Here is a 12500-nt window from a genome sequence, read left to right as displayed (position 1 = left end):
CGCCCTCATCTAGAATACTGTGTACAGTTCTGGTCACCATATCACAAAAATAGCATTGAAAGTTAGAAAAGATACAGCGCAGAGTCACAAAGATGATTCTAAGATTGCGCAATAAGCCGTATGAGGAACGACTGGAAGAACTAAACCGATTTAGTTTAACAAAGCGCAGGATAAAAGGAGACCTAATTGAAGTGTTCAAAATTTTCAAAGGATATAGTAACATTGATGCAAATAAATATTTTACCCTTGATCATTCTAAGCTAATAAGAAATAATGGATTCAAGATTATATCCAAACGTTTTAAATCCCACGAGGCCAAACATTTTTTCCTTAATCGTATAGTAAATATATGGAATAAACTTCCTGCAGAAATTGTAAACAGTAGTTCTACTGAATCATTCAAAAATAAAATAGGGAAATATTTAAAAGCAAATCCCCAACAAGCTCTCTTCTTGTCCGAAAAAGTACTAAATTAACTAATAAACTCTTATTTTACAGACACCAGTTTTATTATAAATTATATTAACACTCAGATAGGCGTATAGAGTTCACCGTAGGGTGAATAGTAGAACTTCCTTTCATCGTTTCCTATGAAAATTCCATGTCCGTTTTTCCATACTGCATGGTACTTTTCCCAACTATTTCCATACCAGCGCAAGCTGGAGGGAGTGGTGGATGCGAAGGAGCCTTCTGCTATGCTGTCCTGTCTCTCTTCCCTGTAGCTAGTTAGAAGTAGTTACCAAACAGCTTTGCAAGGACCAAAAGGTCTGTTGCTGTTTGGCTTTCTTTTGTATTCCTTTGTATTCCCTTGTATTCCTCCTCCTTTTCTCCTTAATCTTCACCCTTGTCCTCCTCCGCTTCTCTTTCACTTTCACCCTCCTCCTTCTCCTCGTCCTCGTTCTTGTCGTCGTCCTCGTCCTCGTCCTCCTCCTCCTCCTCCTCCTTCTCCTCCTCCTCCTCCTCCTTCTCCTCCTCCTCCTCCTCCTCCTCCTCCTCCTCCTCCTCCTCCTCCTCCTCTTCCCCATTTTCCCCTTCACCTTCATCCTCCCTCTTCTCCTTCCCCTTGACCCCCTCCTCCTCCTCCTCCTCCTCCTCCTCCTCCTGCTTCCTCTTACTCTTTGCTTTGTCATCGTCTCCACCACCTTTATCATCATCATCATCATCTCCACCACCACCATCACCACTATCACCATCACCATCACCATCATATTCATCGCCACTACCACCACCACCACCACCACCATCATCATCATCACTATCATCATCACTATCATCATCTTCACCATCCTCACAATCTCGAGCACCATTTTGTGCTATAATCAAAGGTAACAAACATTCCATAAGGTTATTTTAACACAGTTGTAGTTGTTAATGAATGCTTAGGCTTTAGTTCAGTTTTGTTGATGGTGACAACAATAATGCATTGGTGACTGTTGTGATGGTGGCGGTGATGGTAATGACAATGTTAGTTGTAATAATTATGATAATAGTTATGAAAAGAATGACAGTAACAATGATAATGGTGTGTGTGTGTGTGTGTGTGTGTGTGTGTGTGTGTGTGTGTGTGTGTGTGTGTGTGTGTGTGTGTGTGTGTGTGTGCAGATACTAACTACACAAACAAACAAACACACACACAGATAGACCCACCTGGGCATGGCACGCAGCAAAGAGTCACAGAGAGTGGCTTGGTCTGGATGCTTGTATTGGTGGTGCAGGTACAGCCCAATGTATTTGTGGTGTTCAAAGATGAGCCCCTGCACGTCTGATTCCTTCCTGCTTAGATCTATGAGTACCTTCTTGGAGGGGATGAGGGGGAGTAGAGCTTTAGCACTGGTGATGGTGCTGTCTGTTATTGTTACCATTTCCTCCTCATCACTTGTAATGTGTCTGACAACACAATCCAAGGCAGTCCTGTTCACTTCAGTGTCCTCCAGCATGGACAGCCAATCATCACAATCTTCCACCCCAGTCTCCGCCAGCAGGTCCACCACTTCCTGTGTATGTAGTTACTAGGATTAGTACCACCACCACCACCACCACCACCACTACCACCACCACCACTACCACCTGCTGTGTGTGTAGAGTTACTATGATAAGTTCATCCACCACCGCAACCATCACCTTCATTACTACTACCACCATCACCACCTTCACCACCACCACCATCAGCACTACCACCACCACCACCACCATCACCACCTCCTGTTTGTGTTGAGTTATTATGATTAGTACCACTACCACCACCACCACCTTCACCATCACCATCACAACCTCCTCCTGTGTGTGTAGAGTTACTTTGATTACTACAGACGCCACTACCACCACCACCACCACCACCACCACCACCACCTTCACCACTACCACCACCACCATCACCTTCACCACCACCACCACCTCTACCTCCTGTGTGTGTAGAGTCGCTACAATAATTTCTTGTACTAATTTTGCTAATGACTAGTAAGGATAAAAATTGAGCTTGACAGTGGTGCAGGTCAACTTACTTGTATGGCTGGAGCACGAAATGGTGTGTTAGGGTGGCAGAGGAGACCTGCAACATGCAGGAGTAGGTTCCTCAAGTTCCGGAGCTGTTCTGGCCTCGGGTCGTGAAGCATGCGTCGTATGTTTGCTGAGTGTGAGCCCTCCACCAGCTTGTGGACGATTCCTGATGCACTGTAGAATTCCTGTAGGCTCTTGTGTGGGGCTGTGTACTTCTGATGATGCTCCAGCCCGTCATTGATGTCTCGAAAATTGAAAAACGCTGGGATAATTTCTTTGCTGGGTAATCCTTTCCCAAGACAGGAACAAATCAGATTCTGCTCTTCCTGGCTTGACAGAGTGACTCGGTCTTGCAGGAGAGCTTGCAATGACATGTCGTATACGTCCTGCAGCACCTTGGAGATGAGGACCTTACGGGTCTGTGAGTCTTGTGGATGATTTTTGAGTCTGGCCTGCAGTTTTTGTATGCACCAGTCTCGTATGGTGACGTAAAGGCTGGTCTGAGTGGTGGTGATCTTGATGTTGTTTTGATCCTTGTAAAAAAGACTTGCAACAAAAAGGAGGTTCAAGGGGAGGCCGAGGAAATCCTTCCAGCCTAGATGTTTCATGAGATATTCAAGTTTCTCAGAGTTCTTGTTCCCGTTGTCTGGGAAGCTGTTGTAATGCTTCATAACAAAATTAATTCTTTTTTCATGGCTGACACTTTTCATCTCCATGTTCCACACATCAACACCATCAGGTACTTTGGCCAGGAAATCTTGCACTGTTTCTGGCCGCGATGTGCAGACGAGTGTGAAGTCTGCCGAATATTTCGAAGTGTTGAGGATGTCTTTCACAAGGCTGTCTGATGGAGTGCCTGGCGACAATTCGTCCAGGCCGTCAATCAGGAAGAGAACCTTGCATTGTTGTAGGAGGGTGATGAGATGTTCGTCCATCACAGCAAAATGCTTTGGGAGGATCCGTTTGAGGAAGTCCTGGAGGGACGGGCCGTCATTATCGCGACACAAGACACGCAGCACGATGTCGTACTCGTCCAGGTGTGTGATGGTGCAGTCGTCGGGGTCCTGAAGCCACTCTGAGACAAAGAAGGTAAGCAGGGTTGTTTTGCCGCTTCCTGCCACGCCCCTAATCAAGATGAGCTGTGGCTTGGCGCCGTGCGTGGGCGGCGTGGCCGATGAGGATGTGGACAGCTGGGGATTCTGTCCCGCGCGGCGCGTCACCGTCAGCACGTCGCAAGTGTCGATGTCTCGTCTCTGTTGGACGTGTCCTCTTTCTTCCGTGAGGGACATCTTGCAGAAAATGCCCTGGATGTTATGGCAGTGATTTGGGGAGTTGGTAAGGAAGGACAGAGGATCAAAGGTTTGCAGGCGATCATAGAATGTTTTGAGGTGGGTCCGACTGTCTCTCATAAATTCTTGGTGCATGGTACTGAAGTAATCTTTTAAAATTCCTTTCTCCATTCCTGTTTTTCTGAAGGTATCAGTGACCTGCAGGGCGTTGTTCTGCACGGGTGTCACCTCTGCGTCTGGAATGCGGTATTTGGTCTTGGCTGCGGCGAGGACTCTGATAAAGAGGTGTTCTAACTTGTTGACTTTGTCCTGGTACTCTGCCTCGCTGAAATCTCTCACTTCATGAAAGAGTTCATTCCGCTCATCCTTGATTTTCGTTACCATTCCCTCCAGAGTGTTCGGGTCCTGCCATTCGGGATTGCCATCTTTCGCCAGGTCTTCGCACGTCAACTTTATTGACTTGTACAGTAAAGTCACGTCGAAGTTGTCCCATAAAGGAAAGCGTTGTGCTTGGCGGCGGTCGGTGTGGTTCAGTGCTCCTTTCTTTTGTTTGTTACTCATCCTGCCATAGTTGGCGGTCGAGCCTTGAGGGAGATGATCAAGGTAGTAAGTGAGGGACATGCCCGGCAGCGTGGCGGGGGCGTTCAGCGCGCCGCGCTTCAATACGAAGGTCAAGACGTCCTTGCCTGCGTTCTCCATCAGGAAAATGAGCTTCGCGCGACGGACGCAAACTTTCGGAGCGGCGGCCATGGTGGAGGGCTTGGGACGACACTTCCTCTCGCCAGCAGCCTGCAAAGAAATTTCCCGAGTGAGGAGCATGGCAGGAGAGACGTGGTTTGCAAGGCTCAGTGTGGGAGGGAGTTAAGCCTTGAAGTGGCCGGCCTGAGCACCGGGATGTGGGGACAAGACAAAGAGGTGGATGGGAGTAAGAAACACTGTGACACACGGCATGGCACGTGTGTTATGGGCAAACAATTTGGCAAGACAACACGAGGCAAGACTTGACTGTGTGTGTGTGTGTGTGTGTGTGTGTGTGTGTGTGTGTGTGTGTGTGTGTGTGTGTGTGTGTGTGTGTGTGCAAGTAGGTAAATAAGCAAGTAAGCAAACCTGTATTGCTGACCACAATGCAAAGTATTTCAAGGTGTACATACAATAGACACTCACCTGAGCCACGGTGCGTCGAGCCGAGGCTCTCTGACGGTTTATTGTACAGTATAGCGGAGGACATGAGTGCAAACAAATTATAATGTATAATAAGATAATGAATTGTATTGTACAACGGCAATACCTCACCGGTACAGAAAAGATAAACAATAATACAAGTGTCTCACACTAAATAATAATAAAATAATGATAATAATAATGTTGCGCCCACCCCTCACTCCGGGCGGGCGTGTTATCCATCCACACGGGCACGGGTCGAGAAACTAGAGCAGCGGGGCCTCAAATAAGTCACACTCTGAACGCCGGGACAAGGCACACACACACACACACACACACACACACACACACACACAAAGAACCCGGACTACTCGCCGCTGCAAGCAATTCTGGAGCGACTGCAGACGTGGACAGAGGAGAGCAGGATGACCATCAACCACAGCAAAACTGTGGTGATGCATTTCTGTACCTCCTCTGTACCAGTGCCCCCTCCCCGGCTCACAGTGGGCCCTCACCCTCTCCAGGTGGTCCAATGTGCCAAGCTTCTCGGAGTCACGGTGGACGACCAGCTGACCTGGAGGCAGCATGTCGCCAGCACCGTGAGATCAGCTACCTACAGGCTGTACATGCTGCGCAGACTCAGGTCGCTGGGGACGCCGACAGATGAGTTAAGGGGGGTGTACCTTACCTTCATCCTCCCCAAACTCATGTACGCCTCCCCAGCGTGGTCCTCCTCCCTCACACACACTCAACAGCTACAGCTAGAGAGTGTGCAGAAAAGGGCGTGCAGGGTCATCCTTGGCCCTGCATACACCACCTATGAAGAAGCCCTGACCACCCTGAGTCTGTCCAGGATATCCACCAGGCACCGAGAGGCACAGGAGAAGTTTGGGAGGGGACTACTGCATCATCCACGTCTCAGAAACATGCTGCCGCCCGACGCGCCTCGCCCGGTCCGTGCCACCAGACACCACAACAAAATAACGCCCCTGAAGGCGCCGCGCACGGACCGGTACAGACTCTGCGATTCCCACCATGGTGCGAGCCATCAATCAATAGTATTTCCCTCCTAGATTAGACTTACCTTTAGGATTAATGTTAAGTTTTTCCCCATCCCCTGTGTACATTTTCAGTTTGTCAACTGCCTAAATAATAAACCGTTTATTATTATTATTATTATTAACACAAACACACACACACACGAGGCCGGGGCACAAGGGAAAACACGGGCACTATTTCCTAGGTTTATTGACAAATCCTCCGCAAGTACACTGCTTTACAAGTTCACAGGGACACCACAAGTCTCCCAGGGCACGACAGGCACTCAACAGGGCACTCAACAGGCAGGGAAACACTTCCAAAGCAAGCAGGCACACGCTCGCTTCCTCTCGGACCATGAGTCTCCGCTCCCTCTCCTCTCCCGCCTCTCCCAGTGCTGCCACCTCCAACAGTGCTGCCACCCGCACCCATACCCCTGGTGTAACAATAACAATAACAATAAGAGTAATGATAACAATAATAGTAATAACTACAGCAACAACAACAACAACAACAACAACAACAATAACAATAATACCAATAACAATATTATTAGTAACAGAAATAATAGTAACTATAGCATTAATAAACATAATTAATAACTATTACTGGTAACTAGAGCAAAAACAACAACAACAACAACAACATACTACTACTACTACTACTACTACTAATTATTATAATAATAATAATAATAATAATAATAATAATAATAATAATAATAATAATAATAATAGCAAATGTGATGACTGCAATAAATAGCATAAAAATCACAGCTTTTGTTGATGAAGTCGATACTTTTTAACCTTTTGTTTCTCTTCTAACATTTTAGCAGTTGTAAGAAGAAATTTTTTTTATCAAGAGACAGTAGGCACCTGCCGAAACGATAATTACTCCCAGTGAGGTCTAAAACACTGGATCAGGGGCTGCTGTGAATTTATCATTAAATACAGGTGTGACCTCATTGAACGTTTCCCTTTGTGTCTCACAACACAAGGGGGCAGTCACAGCCTGCCCTCTAAAGACAACTCTCTTCCTCCACACAAAACTACAAGCACCTAATAACACACACACCCTTCACTCAAAAATTTCAAAATTCATGGCGACTCCTACACCAGCCTTTGAGTCCCCATCTGGGGAGGGAACCACAAATGTCCCCAGGTCGGACTGCCCTTTTGATGACGACCCTAAGTGTCTTGACACTCCCCTCAACTTTTTCTACATTAACTTCTGCAACATTCGTGGTCTAAGATCTAATTTTCAATCTGTAGAACACCACCTCTCCTCTTCTAAACCTCATCTTCTTTTCCTCACGGAAACTCAGGTGTCTAAGTCAACTGACAGTATCCCCTTTTCTGTTCCCTCCTACTTTCTCTATCTCATTTTCGATTCAAAGCTGGATGTTGCGTTTATGTGCGCAACGACTTAACCTGCTCTCGTGCGCACGCTCTTGAATCTTCCGAGTTTTCCACCATCTGGCTACGACTACAGAGTCACTCTCAAACTAAATTTATCTGTGTTGTATACCTTTCACCTAGCTCCTTTGACTATAAGAAATTCTTTGACTACTTAACTTCCAAAGTTGAGCACATTCTAACTCTCTTCCCTTTGGCAGAGATCTCCATTCTTGGAGACTTCAATGTTCACCACCAGCTTTGGCTTTCCTCTCCCTTCACTGACCATCCTGGTGAACTAGCCTTCAACTTTGCTATCCCCCACCACCTAGAGGAATTCGTGTAACACCCTACTCGTATTCCTGACCGTCTTGGAGATACGCCCAACATTCTTGAACTTTCCCTGACCTCTAATCCTTCTGCTTATGCCGTCACCCTCTCTTCTCCGTTGGGCTCCTCTTACCACAATCCCATATCTGTATCTTGTCCTATCGCTCCAATCCCTCCTCAGGATCCCCCTAAGCGAAGGTACCTCTGGCGTTTTGCCTCTGCTAGGGGGGGGGCCCTGAGGAGGTATTTTGCTGATTTTCCTTGGAATGACTATTGTTTCCGTGTCAGAAACCCGTCTTTGTGTGCTGAGCGCATAACAGAAGTGATAGTGTTTGGCACGGAGGCGTACATTCCTCACTCTTTTTCTCGACTTAAACCTTCTAAATCTTTGTTCAACACAGTTTGTTCTCATGCTATACATGATAGAGACGTGACCCACAAAAGGTACTTAAGCCTTCCATCACCAGAATCTCATGCACTTTATATTTCTGCCCGGAACCGTGCCAAGTCTGTTCTCCAACTAGCCAAAAACTCCTTCATTAACAAAGTGTCAAAATCTTTCATTATCTAACTCGCCTCGTGACTTCTGGCATCTAGCCAAAAATATCTCCAATAACTTTGCTTCTTTTTCTTTCCCTCCTCTATTTCAACCAGATGGCACCACTGCTATCACATCTATTTCTTAAGCTGAACTCTTTGCTCAAACCTTTGCTAAAAACTCTACCTAGGACGATTCTCCTCAACCCTCTGACTACTTCATGCTACCTATTAAAATTCTTCGCAATGATGTTTTCCATGCCCTCGCTGACCTAAACCCTCGGAAGGCTTATGGACCTGATGGGGTCCCTCCTATTGTTCTCCAAAAATGTGCCTCCGTGCTTGCACCTTGCCTAGTCAAACTCTTTCAGCTCTGTCTGTCAACATCTATCTTTCCTTCTTGCTGGAAGTTTGCCTACATTCGGCCTGTTCTTAAAAAGGGTGACCGTTCTAGTCCCTCAAACTACCATCCTATTGCTTTAATTTCCTGCCTATCTAAAGTTTTTAATCTATCCTCAACAGGAAGATTCTTAAACATCTATTACTTCATAACCTTCTATCTGATCGCTAGTATGGGTTCCGTCAAGGCCGTTCTACTGATGATCTTCTGGCTTTCCTTACTGAGTCTTGGTCATCCTCTTTTTGAGATTTTGGTGAAACTTTTGCTGCTGTCTTGGACATATCAAAAACTTTTGATAGAGTCTGGCACAAGGCTTTGATTTCCAAACTACCCTCCTACGGCTTCTATCCTTCTCTCTGTAACTTCATCTCAAGTTTCCTTTCTGACCGTTCTATTGCTGCTGTGGTAGACGGTCACTGTTCTTCTCGTAAATCTATTAACAGTGGTGTTCCTCAGGGTTTTGTCCTGTCACCCACTCTCTTCATTAATGATCTTCTAAACCAAACTTCTAGTCCTATCCATTCCTACGCTGATGATACCACCCTGCACTTTTCCACGTCTTTTCATAGACGTCCAACCCTTCAGGAAGTAAACATTTCACGCATGGAAGCCACAGAATGCTTGACTTCTGATCTTTCTTAAATTTCTGATTGGGGCAGAGCAAACTTGGTATTGTTCATTACCTCAAAAACTCAATTCCTCCATTTATCAGTTCGACACAACCTTCCAGACAACTATCCCCTCTTCTTCAATGACACTCAACTGATCCCTTCTTCTACACTGAACATCCTCGGTCTGTCCTTTACTTATAATCTGAATTAGAAACTTAACATCTCATCTCTAGCTAAAACAGCTTCTATGAATTTAGGTGTTCTGAGACGTCTCCGCCAGTTTTTCTCACCCCCCCCCCCAGCTGTTAACTCTGTAGAAGGGCCTTATCCGTCCATGTATGGAGTATGCTTCACATGTCTGGGGTGGTTCCACTCATACTGCTCTTCTAAACAGGGTGGAATCAAAAGCTTTTTCGTCTCATCAACTCCTCTCCTCTAACTGACTATCTTCAGCCTCTCTCTCATCGCCGCAATGTTGCATATCTAGCTGTCTTCTACCGCTATTTTCATGCTAACTGCTCTTCTGATCTTGCTAACTGCATGCCTCCCTTCCTCCCGCGGTCTCGCTGCATAAGACTTTCTTCTTTCTCTCATCCCTATTATGTCCACCTCTCTAACGCAAGAGTTAACCAGTATTCTCAATCATTCATCCCTTTCTCTGTTAAACTCTGGAACTCCCTGCCTGCTTCTGTATTTCCACCTTCCTATGACTTGAATTGCTTCAAGAGGGAGGTTTCAAGACACTTATCCTTCAAATTTTCACTACCGCTTTGGACCCTTTTCTGGGACTGGCATTTTAGTGGGCATTTTTTTTTATTGGATTTTTGTTGCCCTTGGCCAGTGTCTCTCCTACATAAAAAAAAAAAAATAATAATAATAATAATAAAAATACCGCTCTTCTAGACAGGGTGGAATCAAAAGCTTTTCGTCTCATCAACTCCTCTCCTCTAACCGACTGTCTTCAGCCTCTCTCTCATCGCCGCAATGTTGCATCTCTAACTGTCTTCTACCGCTGCTTTCATTCTAACTCCTCTTCTGATCATACTATCTGCATACCTCCCCTCCTCCTGCGGCCTCGCTGCACAAGACTTTCCCCTTTCTCCCATCCCTATTCTGTCCACCTCTCTAATGCAAGAGTTAACCAGTATTCTCAATCATTCATCCCTTTCTCTGGTAAACTTTGGAACTTCCTGCCTGCTTCTCCTATAACTTGAATTCCTTCAAGAGGGAGGTTTCAAGACACTTACCCTTCAATTTTTGACTACCGCTGTGGACCCTTTTCTGGGACTGGCATCTCAGTAGGCTTTTTTTTTTTTTCTTGCCCTTGGCCAGTGTCCCTCCTACATAAAAAAAAAAAATAAAAATAGTAATAATAATAATAAAAATGTTCACAACAATTTTGGTCCAGCTTGTTACACTGTTTATGAATGATATTGTTGTCAATATCGCACAAATAAGGTTAATGTTACTTCTCGTGTGAGAAACATTTTCTACCTATTTGAATATTGTATTATGTCCCAGATTCTTCTGTATTAATAATAATGTGAAGTACTTATGAATGAAGGGAAACTTGCAAATACTTAAGGCTGAGAAAATTTTGGATGCACACTTAAACCTCTTTACGAAAAAAATAAAGCGAAGAATTTTATTTTGTAGTCTTGTTGCTTTAGTTAAAAAGACGGCCATGTAGATGCCCATGTAGGAAGGCAGTGCATGAGATGTGGGCAGCGTGAAGTACGAGTACACTGCGTGTCACTCATTGCTTCAGTTGTTACATTACCCACAATTCTTTATAAAATGCCGATTATTTTTGAGACATTTAAACGTTTGTGTGTGTGTGTGTGTGTGTGTGTGTGTGTGTGTGTGTGTGTGTGCGTGCGTGGACCGTATGCATTTTTAGCAATTATTTCTTTGCCAGAAAAGATGCCCACCACTACACACAGGAGTGGTCTTCCCTCGTTTCACAGGACGTGGACTCCAGCTTGAAAAGACTCCTCGATAAAGTTCATGACATGTTCAATATTTGCCTCCCTATTAAGTATATATATATATATATATATATATATATATATATATATATATATATATATATATATATATATATATATATATATATATATGTTTCACACAAAAGGCTCCAAAACCCATCGATTTCTCGAACGGTAATCAACTCGACAAAACCCAAAAATCAATTATACAGAGAGCTTCCGAAACCTGAAGGTCTGCCCTCTGTTCCGGTGAGGATATAGACAGGTGTACAGATGTGGATGCGGACAGACAGACCTACAGATAGGTAGATAGACAGATTGTGTCCAGTCTTTGTAGTATATAGTCTTGCCTCGTTAGTGTCTCATTTTCTACTTTCTCAGTGAGTGCAATAGAAAACACTACTACTACTACTACTACCAGGAAAGAAAAGAGTAGCTACTCACCTCAAGAGTGCAGGTGTGTAGACTCCGGGAGGAAGGAAGGCGCGAGGCAGAAGGTGCCTGTGGGGAGAGACGCACTGTGTTTCATGCTCTTACATTAAATTTTATACTCCACAAGCACAAGTCTATATCTATGTACATCTATCTATCTGTATCTATCTACATAGAGAGAGAGAGAGAGAGAGAGAGAGAGAGAGAGAGAGAGAGAGAGAGAGAGAGAGAGAGAGAGAGTCATCCAAAAATGTAACCACTGTTTGACTCGCTATAACACAGTGAATGTTTCCTTTTTTTTTCAGAAACAGTTGGCCAAAATAATAATGACAGAAGTAAAACTAAGCTTTGAAGAAAGAACATTTGTCATAAAGTGTTACTGGAAGCACGAAAATGTCAAAGAAGTGCAAAGACAATTCAGAAGACACTTTGACAGGGATCCATCAAGGTGACGCACCATTGCTCGCATCACAGCTAAGTTTGTCCCAGATGGAACTGTTCACGACGTTCATAAGCATGTGTGTGTAGTAGTAGCAGTAGTAGTAGAAGTAATAGTAGTAGTAGTAGTAGAAGTGGTAGTGGTAGTGGTAGTAGTGGTGGTAGTACTAGTAGTGATAGTAGTAGTAGTGGTAGTAATAATAGAAGTAAGGAGAGTAGAAGCCTTTGTGAGAGAAAGGAAGTAGTAATAGTAGTGATAGAGGTAGTATTCGCGATTTCTCACTACTACTACTACTAGTAGTATTACTACTACTACTACTACTTCTACTACTACTTCTAGTACTACTACTGCTACTACCTCTACTACTACTACTACTACTACTACT

General features: G+C 44.6%; 2 protein-coding genes and 1 long non-coding RNA gene across 7 annotated transcripts in view; 2 read left to right on the top strand and 1 right to left on the bottom strand.

Annotated features, from left to right (window-relative positions):
• LOC135097627 (uncharacterized) overlaps positions 1-11288 on the top strand; it is a 35414-nt gene extending 24126 nt beyond the window's left edge. Inside the window, exon 3 of the long non-coding RNA XR_010265897.1 lies at positions 11180-11288. This is a non-coding gene — a long non-coding RNA (uncharacterized LOC135097627). The remainder of the gene's footprint in view (positions 1-11179) is intronic.
• Positions 1-12500, bottom strand: part of LOC135097626 (uncharacterized) — a 51983-nt gene that overhangs the window by 22845 nt on the left and 16638 nt on the right. For all 5 annotated transcript variants that reach the window (XR_010265896.1, XR_010265895.1, XM_063999581.1 and 2 more), the window contains 3 exons: positions 11689-11745; positions 2502-4574; positions 1648-1994 (listed from right to left, as the gene is read on the bottom strand). Coding sequence is in view for 3 of the 5 variants with exons in the window: in XM_063999581.1 (XP_063855651.1) it covers positions 1648-1994; positions 2502-4535 (2381 nt within the window). In the remaining 2 variants the exon portion in view is untranslated. The remainder of the gene's footprint in view (positions 1-1647; positions 1995-2501; positions 4575-11688; positions 11746-12500) is intronic.
• The window catches only part of LOC135097607 (uncharacterized), a 27760-nt gene continuing 27329 nt past the window's right edge, over positions 12070-12500 (top strand). The window contains exon 1 of the mRNA XM_063999535.1: positions 12070-12124. Coding sequence (XP_063855605.1) covers positions 12070-12124 — 55 coding nt within the window. The remainder of the gene's footprint in view (positions 12125-12500) is intronic.

The sequence above is a fragment of the Scylla paramamosain genome, unplaced genomic scaffold, assembly GCF_035594125.1.
Source record: "Scylla paramamosain isolate STU-SP2022 unplaced genomic scaffold, ASM3559412v1 Contig26, whole genome shotgun sequence".
Classification (NCBI taxonomy): domain Eukaryota; kingdom Metazoa; phylum Arthropoda; class Malacostraca; order Decapoda; family Portunidae; genus Scylla; species Scylla paramamosain.
Note: the sequence above shows the minus strand (reverse complement) of the source record. Positions and strands in the feature narration are given on the sequence as shown.